The following is a 12,805-nucleotide window of genomic DNA, read 5'->3' as shown; positions in this document are numbered from 1 at the left end:
GCCACTTGATGCTGGTTCCAGAAGCCAGTCAGTCCCCACAGAGTCCCCCTGGGATGACGTTTTTCTGTATGCCAACCCAGATGCTAATGCCACCCTGATTTCCTCCTTGAAAAGCCTATGGGATTTTCCCATTGGATTTTGGATCATTGCAGAAAATGAGCTCTGTGGTAAACAAACATTTATGATACTCACATGTTTGGTTCAGCATGATAATCTTATCTATGTTTTCATTAATCACCTGAAACTAAGGTGCTATGCTTAAATTTGCATATGGAGCAGGTCCTCTTCCTGGGAGTCCACCATGTTGTTTCTACAGTGGCCTGGAATGAACAAACCAAACACTGGCTTCATTTGGGCCATTTGCATTTTCATGTTTCTCATCCTGTTTGGCTCACACAAAAGTTTCAGTTGGTTACAATCTGCGGTCTCACCACTGACTGCCAATACATCCTACACAGTCGACCTTTAAGTTAGACGCAACATTTCAGTTTACAGGAAGTCAAAAGACAGCAAAAGAAGACACTTTTTTTTTTTACAAAAGCAATTAGCCTTTTTTAATCTTACATTGCATTGAAAATTTACATAATAGATTCATACATTTTACAAATAATTTCATCATAAAAATATATTTCTGTACAAAACACTTTTTTATTCTATATTTCATCTTTTTTTTTTTTCAAATGGTGAATATTTCCAATGTCCCCGGGCAGGAACAGCTTTAAGTCTTTCAAATCACATGGGTCTTATTGCGGTCAGTCAGTAGGAAAAGCTTGTGGCAAAATAGACTGAAGCTTAGAAAAAAATGACTTCTGATGAAGGGGAGCGCTGGAGCAGGTGTGTGTTTGTATGCATGTATGTAAGTGTGTGTGCAGATGACAGGGAGGGTCCCATGGTTTTTGGTAGGCACTGTGTCAGATCCATACCGAAAAAAACAACAACAACAGCAACAACAACAACGACAGCAGCGACAATCAATCCAAACTGTAATAAGAAACAATGTCACCATAGCGATGCAGTGCGGGACAGTCGCAGCAGTGATAAACAAGGAAGCCGCAGCCACCGTTGCTTTTAAATCAGTAATGACTTTAAAAGGAGTTTTCTGTCAGCCGGTTGCAGTTGGCGCCTGTGGTCACGACAGCAGGGGTTCTAAAAGCAAAGTCGATGTTTTTGCTCACCCTGACACCCAGACTCATTAAAAACAACCGGTATTCATCATGTGTGGGACCCAAACTCACTGACTTCAGTTTTAAACCTTTAAGCCAGGCTCTTCAAAACAGAAAAGTATTTCTCTTTTTCCTCAAATGGGTACCGGAGCTGAAAAACAGTGACTCATGCTCACTAGAACATGTAATCCTGTCATATTGGGACCAATTAATATAGGTGCGGTGCATGGTGCACTTTTTTAGGCCCAACTCTTAGAGTATGACATATTGATGTTATGCATGATTTCACACTAAATCAAACATCTTCTCTCAGCACATGAAACCATCAGAAAGGCCAAAACATGTGCAACAACAGCCTCCAGTGGCTAACAGGAGCTAAATACACTTAAGGTTGCCAGCTGTACAATATTGAATAGAGTAGGTGGTAGATCTTGTCTGACAAATGGCTACCAGCCAAGCAACACTGAGCTGAGATCTTAAGGCTACATGTTCACGAAATAAAAGTGAGGGGAAAAAAATTGAATCTCAATGGCCTCGATTATGTGTTTGGATTTACTCTATTGTCAGCATGAAATCTTAAGATATTCTCCCAAATTCTTTTCATCTTAAAGTTTCAGTGTTTTGGGATTAAATGACATTTAAAGCCTTTTGAAAAGTACACAAGCAAAACACTGTGATTCAAATCTACTGTGCAATACTCGGGAAGTGCCAAAGGTAGTACAAACTTTGTTTTTAAAAGCTAAGATTAAAGGCTTGAAAATAATGTGCACCAATTTATAATCAATGTGGATTTCAGTACAAGAGCAAATTAAATCTTAACAAAAGTTTTTTTTTAAAAGAGCCTGAAACAGAATTCATGTGATCTCAGATTAACACAGGGAGAAACTTCAAAAGCAAGACTCGGTGATATGAAACCTGGAGGTGAGCTTCTGGTGATGATAATTTAGGATTTACATATCTCTTCTTTTAAGTTTTATGAACAAACAAGGTTAAAATCTGTATATTTTTTCTGCTAAATTAGATCGTAATTTCAGTAATACTTCACAAACAAACAGACTGAAAACATCCTAAAATGTACGACGAAAAAATACAAACACAAAAAGTGGGTCGAAACATTTTCTACATAGACCATCATCCACACACAACATGTTGGGCAGTTCACCAGCAATTAACATTATTAATAATATTATTTTCATGCTTCTTCTTTTACCTTGACCTTGTGTGTGATGATGGGAAACTTAACCAGAGTCAGAGCTAGACAACATGTTGGCCATGTGTAATCAAGAGTTGGTTGGACTGAGAGGTGGGATGTTTGTTGACATCTCTGAAATCAGGGTTTTAATGTGCAAATTTCTGTGGCATCACATCGTCAGTTGGATTATTAAACAATGCCGTTATTCCAGCAGATCGTTGAAATGTGGTGTAATGACGGCTATTATGGAGGACACGTACAGTATGTACTTATAGCAGTCAGGAGTTCTATCTAGTAAAGGGGACAAATAAAACGGCCGTAGCTCAAACTCCATCTGTAAATGGTTTACAAATCTGCCATCTGCAATCACACATTAACTTTAAAGAGCATGATTGTTGCTGGCCAACCTTGCATCTCAACAATAAGACAACAACAACACCACTGACACTCATGATTGCCTCAGTGGGAAAAGACAGTGATGGTGAGAGAAACTTCACGTTACACAGGAAATTAAAATGAACCAATTTCATGTTACAAAGGAACCAAAATACCGTGTGACTTCTGTGAACAGCACATAGTTGTAATATCTTTTAATCTGATATTTATTTCTTTTTTTATTCTAAAAACTCTCTGCTATAATCTGTCTTTTCCCAGTCGCCCGCCCCCCCCCCGTGGTAAATATATAGCACAAAAATATAGGTGGTGAATGCTCCCGAATATATATGCAATAGATTTACAGATCAGAAGATTCTGCAGCAATAACAAAGAAAGAAGATAAGCACTCGCAGAGTGCAGAATTACAGTGGAGCTGTGTCCACAATCGTAGGGCTACAACCCTGTTTGTCTTTCTTTTAGCCTGTCTGTCTGTGTCTCCTGTCGATCAGCCCGTCTCTGTCTGTCTATAAGCCTGTTAATCTGTGATTAAACCTTAAATCTGTCTGTGGAGTAATGGACGATGGTCTGCAACAGTCTTGAGACCCTGCTTGTCTTCAACCCGTCTATCTCCTTGTGTGTCCAACTCTTAATACCATCTGTCTTTCTGTCTCTACAGATTTGTGTAAGTGTGTACCTGTCATCTTTTCTGTCTGTCACTCTTGCTGTCACTCTCTAACCTTTCTCTCTGTCCTGTGTTAGTCCGTCTCTCAGTGGGTAGACAGGTAGTGTTCCTGTAAAATGTGCTTTAGTGCCAGAGCTTTCTCTGTTTCTTAAAGTCTTTGTCTTTGTTAGTCCATCAGAGTCCTCTGTATCCATTCAGCGTTGTTCTCATCAGAATCCATTTGAAATTCACAGGATCAGGAACATCTCTCCTCAAGGCCATATTCTGTCTGATCTGATTCATTATGTAGAGGCGAGGCTGACCTCTCTCAGCGGTTGATTCCAGGTTAGACAGGCTCTGATTGGCTGTGTTAGGATTTTAAGATCTCATCTTTTCTCCTGATGACTCCCTTAGTCCACTTCCAGTTCACTTAGGGGTTGTCTCTGTCTCCTCGGCCCCCCTCTCTTATCCACTGGATGTGAAGGAGCAGTTTATCCATTAGATGAGTCAGTCTCTTCTCATCTCTTCTATTAGCGCTGGCCCCCCTTTAGACTCCTTTTAGTTTTTGCTTTGCTCTAATCCCAGTTCAGTTAGGATTATAGCTCCGTCTCTAGGGCTGCCCTTATCCTTTGCTTAGGAGTTAGTCTCTTTCCAAAGCAACTTTTGCTACTGTCTGCTAGCATTAGCCATTTAAGAGTCATAGTAAAGGACAAGGGACTGGTTGTACCAGCCTCTGGTTGACACTGAGACAGGAGGATGTCCTGTCCTGGATGTTAGGGTGTTGTATTCCGTGGTCGTTTTAGAAATAGGCTCCTATTCACAACTAATGGTCTGCTGGTGACAGCGTCTTCTACTGTCAGTTTTGAACCCAGATATTTAGAAACAGTTCTTTTTGCTTCACAGTGTCTTCTGTGACATCATCCTCTGGGTGTCACACTTCCCCATCTGTGACCATTTTTCTTCTGTGATCCTCACAGTGCGGATTTGCTCAGCACAGCTGGGGAGACAACGTGGTACAAATGAAATCAACCCATTTTTGTAGTGCAGTTTATCTCCATGATGTATAACCATGGCCGAGAGCACTGATGATGTGCTCTCCCTCTCACCGGGCAAGGAGAGCAGGTCCTTCTCTCCGAAGCTCTGTGTGAAATACAAAACTCAGCATTGGGTTGTGATGACATATCAGGATAACCGATGAGCAGGTCATGGCTTAATCATTACTACTGTTATTAGAGACAGTGAGCGGGGTTAAATAAGAGGTCTAAGTATAAATTTCTGGGTGAAATGATAAAATATCCATGACCAGCTGAGTCTTGCGGTTAGAGATGGATATAATAATTGGTATAGTTTTCCATTGGGTTGCATCCTTTTCTTTCACTTGAAGTCACATCTCACTGTGGGCTCACGGTCCGTGTTGCATCCGTCAAAGGTCACAGACAACCTTGTCTTCACATTTGTTTAAATTTCACCTGCAGATACAAAATGCTTTTAGGAACCAACTCCAGATTTTGGTTTCAAGTGGACAGTTTTCCCTCTGCTTGGGGAGCTTAGGTTTCTGAACTGGGACTGAAGGTCTTTAGTAATCAATGTTTCGACCGTGTTGCCGACGGCGAGGTTTGAGTCGAAGCACACGGCTTTTCCCCTCCACAGCCTCGCGCCAATTGTGGTCCCATTAGATATCTTAGTCATTGAGTTCAAGTGAGGATAATCAATCCTCAGACCATGGTGCAGACAGTATTTAGATTCGGATCGAATCTAACAGCCTTCCCCTCCACAGCCTTGGCATTGGTGTTGTACATGGGGTTCTCAAAGGCAGCCTGGCCGTTGTTGTTTTCATGGACTGAGCAGCCTGTGTACTGTGTTTTTGGTGTTGTTCTGTGGAAAAGCAAAAACAACAGTTAAGAACATATAAATACAACATTAGAGTGGTAAAATAGTTCTAATTGCCTATTAATATTTACATAAATGCGTAGCCAGTGTACAATAGTGAATGCAGTCTTGGGAGAAGAGACATAGTAAACAAGCTTTAAGTAGGATTAGAGAGAGTGTTGTGCTCTTTAGGAAGCCTAGTGAGATTCCAATCAGCCCATCCAAAACTAATTCCTTCAGCAAGCTTTTTCTTGAGATATTAACAGCAGAACAGAAGTTATTTGCATCTGTTAACAATGTGAACACCAGTCAATTGTGCTTAAATCATATCTCGGAAAAATCAAATTTAACACTTCCTAACCAGAGTTGTTGTGCGGCAGAGTTTTGCAACAGACAATGACTTGACTTTCTCTCTGCACCTCAACAACCAGAGCACTGATGCAGCTCCTGTTTTCATGAGGCAGACAGCTTCTTAAAATGTTAATAATGTCATTTAACATTGCTGTATGACAATAATAAAAAAAAAAAATAAAAAAAAAAACAGAGGTGAACTATCAATGCAGTGACAGGAACGTATTCTTTTCTTCTGCTGAAATTGAACAGAAAGACACTTAAAAGTGACTTTTTTTTCAGCACTTACCTTTGTTTGTAAAGATAGAAGCCAAAGCCAGTGAATATTAGAGCGAAGAAAGGCACCAGAATAGCGATAGCCACAGAGCTGCTGTTGGTACCAAGCTGAGGGGGAGGCGAGTTCTGACTCTCCGACATGTTCAGACCTGCGACATACAAGGAGATGCATTGTAATTATTTACTTCATTGTAATTATTTATGACTTGCTTCAAGGAATGCGTCATACCAAAAATGACTATTTGTATATCGACCCATTTAACACGCTGTGTTATATTAAAATTTGTGAATAAAACTGTTTTTCTTGTATGGCTCTGGTGAACTAGGAATCCAAATAACAGGTTAGCCTTTAAATACTGCAATATTATATCAAAACATTTGTATACACAACTCATTCAGTATAATCCCAGAGTCTCATTTATCCAGTCTTATGCTCAGTACTTCCCAAACAGACAGTCAACAACAGGGAACTGAACCAAAAGTGAAATCCAACTAACCCCTCAAAACACCTAAGTCACACAATAATACTATCCAATACCTGATTGAGGAAGCAATAGTCCAGCAGCTCTTGTAAGAAGCAAGGCATATTTGTTTTTTGGGAGTGGAGTCTGGCTCTGAAGAGAACCTTGATTTTCATTTTCCGTTTAGTTTCTTGTCAGAAAGGGCTGTCTGCTAAGGAAGAACTGAGTATACGACTGGATAAATGGGACTTGGATTATACTCGTTGTAAGAGAGTTTTTAAACAGATATTTTGGTGTAGTTTTTCGGTTGTTAAACCCATGTTTATGACTGAAGTTCATCAAGGATGTTCTCTGCTTTTGGATTCTTGTCTTCGTGAATTCACAGTAACATGGGATGAGTGACTTACAAATGATCATGTGGGGAGTTAAGTGTTCTTTTCACCCTTTGAAACCTAAGCAATTGGCTTGATTTCTTTCAAATCTTGGGAAGAAGACAATGAGCAACAAAAAAGAATTGGCCCAAAATTTAGCATGAAATTAGTAAAAAGTATAAGAAAATTACTTGAAAAAGAAAGAAGTGCTTACAGAATTATAATAATTTTGTGACACAATTTTAAATATGTAACTATGTCAATGAAAATGCAGTTTTTCCCTAGCTTCTTTCTTTTTTCATCTAGACATTTGTCCCCAGCTTATTAAAAAAATTTTCTAAATCTACTAATTTCTTGCAGTTTATGAAACGTCTATTACCAAGTTGCTCAGGGCCTTTTATCCCATGTTTTAGAAAGAAACGGCACCAATTTGCTCAGGGTTCAAAGGTTTAAATACTTGTCAAAGGTGTCTGGGCAGCACAAGGAAAGTGATGTTGCTCCAGGTTTCAAAGGGTTAACTTCAGAGTTAAGTCAAGTGCCACTTTCAGTGTTACTAGTTAAAGAAGTACTGTGCGGTATGCGTGGAAGTGATGCTGGTAACTGTCAAGGCCTACACAGGATTTGCATTTATTACCAAAGCAGGTGCAACAGTGGATGCTGAAGTATTACGTTTTTTTAACACTTGCAGAATGTCCATGGACTGAAGAAGCGGTCAGATCTTGTTAAATTTGTTGTTATACCCAAAATGTTTTTGGCCAGTCTGTTTTGGCGTTACTGCAGATCAGTTGCTGATAACTTAAAGTGAGGAGCAGCTTTCAGCTCTATTTAATGGAGATGTCTGCCAGCTTTTGCTCTTTGTGAATATGTGTCCACTGCAAGGCTGATCCAGCACTTGCAATAAGGTCACTGTTGCCGGCATAGAAAAGCTCCCTGATCACTTGTGGGGTTAGTGAGGTTCTTGCAGGGAGTCCATACGATTTAAAAAAAAAAAAGTATAGTCCTAATTGACTTTTAAGAAACCCATCGATTATGTGATGCTGATATTAAACCTGAGAGAGAGTTACCCAGTCTTTGCAGTCCAAATTGTCCGTAGTCTTTTCCCTGAATGAAACCCTGGAATACGTAACTAGAACCATCAGGTTCTGCCGATACCTGAAGAGGAAGAGAGGAGATGACAAAGAAAAGGATAAAAACATGGGACAGGTATAGAAATATGATAGGAAGACTGGTTACATTTTGTATTTGTGTAACACAGAAACCAATAAATTCAAGACATATTTCTGAGTTAGATTATTAATGTAAAAATCTGACTGACAAATACCCTTAGCTTTGCTTAAACACCATGCCAAGTTAAGAGCAGTGAAAAATATTTCACTCTGAATGACCTGAATGAAATGTTTCACTGTGCTGTATTAAATTGCCTTAACAAAAAGAGGTTAGCACATGAAAACTGTCCATCTTGTAATTTTGATCAACTAAAATAAGAAGCATTTCTTATGTGACACTTTGTTTTAACCTCTCTAATTTAATCCCGCTCAGCTAAATCTAATTAAGTATATTGCTCTGTATCCACTGAGACTTACAAATCCATCCATGGTCCAGGAGTCATCTATGATTTTGGCTGGAGAGATGGCTGAATCTTTGAGCTGGTTTCCCTGGTTGGCATAGTTCACCTGGTACATCAGCAGTAACAGCCTGGCCTCAGAAGCCTTGTATACTCCTAGAGAGGACAAAATACACAACTGGTTTGCAATATAACAGAGAAAAAAACATCTGAATATAATGCATGTGTGCATTTTTGTCTTTTCCCCCTTAGTGCATCAGCAAGATGCTTAAATCATGTCTATCAAACAATAAAGTAATCAGAATGTAAATGACTGTCATTGTCATGTTATGCCATTGTAATTGTCTAGAAAGTGCTGCTGATATGTACTTTATATGTCACACTAGAGGCAGACACTGTTGTGTTATACACAAATCATGCCCCTTTTGCTTCCACGATGCCAGCATGTTCTCTAAAAACACACACTGGAGTAACATGATGGCGCTGTTGTTCTATTCTGTGTAAATGCAAGGCAGCAATGTACTTCGTAGTGGCCCTATGGCTTAATCTCTGTGTAAAAAGGCTTTGCTTTATGCTCAGTTTGGTTGAACACCTCCTCACTCCAGCGTCCCACTTAATGCGCTGACCTAAGATTGATATCGTCTTCTTATTTGACTCTCAGGAAGAGAGAAAAGATGTGCATTTCTAAAATGTTGAACTACTCCAATAAGTATGTGCTCAGGTCAGTAAAACCTGACATCTTAAAAGAAATGTTAAAAGGAAAAAAAATAATCAAGTTGAATGCCACCGGGCCCTGGCCTTTCGGTGCCTGCGAGTGCAGCTTTAGCTGTTATTGATCTACAGTAAAGCTGCTTCTTTAAGTCCACAGATGCATGGTAAAAGTTTGATATGTGCATGGTTTTGTGATGTGGTGTTTATGCTCTCTGCTAACTCCAGGAAGCAATTCTAGCTTCAACAGGATTTGTGTTTTAATAGGGTCTTAACCCCCTGCTGACGCTGTTGTGGGACCCTGGGAGGTCTGTGTGTGAATAAGTGCTTGTGTGATTTTTGTGGGGGAAATATAGTAATGACATTAAAAAAGAAGCAAAGTAGCTCCAGGAAAGTAGTGAAATCTAGACACCACTAGAAAAGAAACAATGATTCAAAGACTCTCACTGAATGTGCCGACGGTAGGAGCTCCATAATAAACAGAACAGCAGGAGTTTATTTAGTGTTTTACAAATGTACTGTAGAAGAATGATGACACACAGTGTGACTGTGACATGTGCTGCCATGTAAAGTCACATATACTGTACTGTATATGTACAGTATGCATATTTTAACATGCCTGATAGGAGCAGCTCCATGTTGCCGTTGCTAAGGGAAACATTGACTCTCCCTGTTGTGGAGTTGAAGCTGGTGATGCTCAGTGTCATAGGCTGCTTCCTCCCACGGTAATTATAGGAACCTTTCCATATGTAGTTAGGAGCAAAGACATCATCTGGAACTATATAAGAGAAACAAAAAGAAGAAAACAGATTAGTAGAAATAACATGATGTCATATAACAGATAACATTTTTATAGCTTTTCAATATAGTCAACAATCTCAAAACTCGAAAAATGGTCACAACTTACACCACTCACTTACAACAGATGATATGATATCTGAATGTGCATGAACAAAAGAGAATCAGCCGCTTAAAGGTGCACTCAGTGATTTTAATCCAATACACATTTTGTCAAATTCAGAGAACATGTACACATGGTCTGCTAGCTCAAGTCAAGTGCTCACACACAGCCCTGACTCTGTAAATGGGAGACAGACAAAGTGGATCCGACCTTGGCACATAACACTATTTCAGCCAATTGGCAACAGGGGGCGTTTGTGCTGGTGCACAGGTCAGAGGAAAGGCCGTGGATATAGAAAGAGAGAGGCAGCGGAAGCGGAAGGGACAATAAATCAGGCACATGATTTATTTGTTTAGGTGTTGAAATATCAACAATCTTTCTCCAGAGTTACTGACACCACCTTCAACTGCTTATTTTTTGTTGTCTGACAAGGTTTAGTCTAAAAAGTGCAATCAGTGAGGGCTTAGAGGTTATAAGTTTAGTTAAAGCTACAGTTGGTAACTTTTATGAAAATAACTTTTTGTTATATTTCCTGGAACTGTCACTCCATCCCTACACTATGAAGCAGATAATCTGTGAAAAAATCTGCCCATCGTGTCAGCTAGTGAACTGTGGTCAAACTGCCAAAGTAGGAAGCACTTATCAAATATGAATCAAGACTCTGTTACTGCATTGCCTATTCTTCGCCTCAAATGTTTTCATAAGGGTAATTTAGTGTACTATTTAGCTGCAAAATGACGTCTGCTCCAGCTGGTGGGCAGTACTTGGGTTTCTCTGGACATTGTCAACATGGTGGCTGGGTCATAAACTTTCTCATTTTATATATTCAGTCCCAGTATATATATATATATATATTTATATATTTATATATTTATAGTCCCAGTATATATATATATATGTGTGTGTGTGTGTGTGTATATGTATATGTATATATGTATATTTATATATTTATTTATTTATACTTGATTGTGTGACTAAAACCTCAGGCAAGTATTCTAGTGTATTGTAAGCATTAATCATGTATGACGCAGCATAGATTCTTATAATGAAAACGCATTACGATTTACTTAACACTAAAAATTAAACTTAATGATAAAGCATACATTATTATAAATGCATTCATACCTCACTTTTCATAAAATATACAATGATACTTATGATATTGCATGGACTGTTATAGCATACCATTAGTCCTTACTACAGGTGATTGTTGATGTGTGTGTATAGGTGTCTGTTGGTATTTAAAATGCATCATAAGCCCTATCAATTGTCCTTTAGTTTAGAACTAGTCAAGAACATCCATAAGACACTTGATACTTAAAATTCATTATACGTCACATCTTAATAATGTCTTATCATTGTTGATATAGTGCAACATAAAGCATTATATGAGTTCATGAGTGTAGTCATAAAGCATTTCGAATGCATTATAATTCACTACGAATACCCCCATAATGCATTGCAGATGTTATCTCCATAGAAAGTGTTACTGAGAAGTTCTAATAAACGTATTGTAAAAAAAAAAAGTAAGCAAATAGAAGTTGGGGTTGCTTATAACGCTAAATATACTGTAGTATATAGTATATATGTGTATACTACATAGTATATATGTAGTATATGTAGTATATATGTGGTGCATTAACATTCACAGAATCTGTCAGTAGATTGACTGCAAATAATTATAGGACCTTGTGCGTACAGTACAGTTGCCATAGAAGCCCCTTCATGTAACGTGACTCAAAGAGTTATTCAATTACAACAGCATAAGACACAACAAAACAGAGCAGATCTGAAAAATAGAGAGCTAAACAAAGCACAGAGAGAAGCAGAACATCACCGAAGTTAATTCACCAAATTATTTAGAAATATGATGGAAATAACACATTGGATTATTGGAAAAGACTGTAATAGAACTGACCGTTTAGTTTGGGGCTGGGAGTTCCTGTTGCTGGTTTCACAGGTTTCTTCTTCTCTCCAGCTACACACACACAAGAGAGACAGACAGTGAAAGATAATGTCCCATTAAAACACATGAGGAGAGCTGCAGGGACATAGTATGAACAGATATTAAGAGGTTTTGGTTTGCCTCTTGTTTAACTTATCGGTCCATCAGCTGATATCTTAGGACAAGTGGTGAAATGTATCTAAGTACATTCACTCAAATACTGTGCTAAAGTACAAAGTTGAGGTACTTGTACTTTACTTGAGTCTTTTCTTTTCATGTCACTTTATACTGTTATATTTAAAACATATTGTACTTTTAACTTTACTACATTATCTGAAAACTTTATTACTTTACAGATTAATGCTTTTGCATAAAAAATGATGAGTTTATAAAATATAATGTTTTGTTTGAAATTAAATTACCTGTTTACAAAAGTACAGCTACAATGATTAGTTGATTAATCAGTCAGTCAGTTGACAAAAAAATAATTGCCAACTATTTTGATGAACATTCTTTTACTAATTTTAAGTTATGTGGGTGATTTTTTTCCTTTAAAAAATAATTTTAAGTTTGTTTATATATATAGTATAGTGTAGTGTAAATACTTTTGAGTTTTAGGGTGTTTTTCTATTGTTTTTCAATAATTTTGAGTTTGGGGGTCTGGGTTGTTGTTTTAACAAATTGAGTTTTTGGGGTGATTTGTTTGTTTGGGGTTTTCCATTTGGATTTTTCTGCATTGGGTACTTTTACTTTTAATACTTTTACTTTTAATACTTTAAGTATTTTTTTCCAGAATATATTTACTAACTGTTACTTAAGTAAAAATTTCAATGCAGGATTTTTACTTGTAAAAGGGTATTTTCACAGTGTTGTATTCATACTTTTACTAAAGTAAAGGATGTTAATACCTTTTCCACCACTGCTTAAGACACTATGCAGAAGAGAGTGCACTTAATATAACCAAATCA

At 38.0% G+C, this 12,805-nt stretch overlaps 1 protein-coding gene across 3 annotated transcripts in view; it reads right to left on the bottom strand.

Moving 5' to 3' along the window:
• Window positions 1-536: 536 nt before the first annotated feature.
• csmd3b (CUB and Sushi multiple domains 3b) overlaps window positions 537-12,805 on the bottom strand; it is a 463,214-nt gene continuing 450,945 nt past the window's right edge. For all 3 annotated transcript variants that reach the window (XM_088090048.1, XM_088090049.1, XM_088090047.1), the window contains 6 exons: window positions 11,811-11,870; window positions 9,611-9,769; window positions 8,303-8,439; window positions 7,784-7,871; window positions 5,901-6,036; window positions 537-5,266 (listed from right to left, as the gene is read on the bottom strand). In XM_088090048.1, the coding sequence (XP_087946174.1) occupies window positions 5,107-5,266; window positions 5,901-6,036; window positions 7,784-7,871; window positions 8,303-8,439; window positions 9,611-9,769; window positions 11,811-11,870 (740 nt within the window). In that variant the 3' untranslated portion in view covers window positions 537-5,106. The remainder of the gene's footprint in view (window positions 5,267-5,900; window positions 6,037-7,783; window positions 7,872-8,302; window positions 8,440-9,610; window positions 9,770-11,810; window positions 11,871-12,805) is intronic.

Source organism: Plectropomus leopardus, chromosome 17 (genome assembly GCF_026936395.1).
Source record: "Plectropomus leopardus strain MGB_pleo_1.0 chromosome 17, ASM2693639v1, whole genome shotgun sequence".
Taxonomy (NCBI): domain Eukaryota; kingdom Metazoa; phylum Chordata; class Actinopteri; order Perciformes; family Serranidae; genus Plectropomus; species Plectropomus leopardus.
The sequence above is the reverse complement of the archived record's forward strand: the minus strand, read 5'-3'. Positions and strand labels throughout refer to the sequence as shown.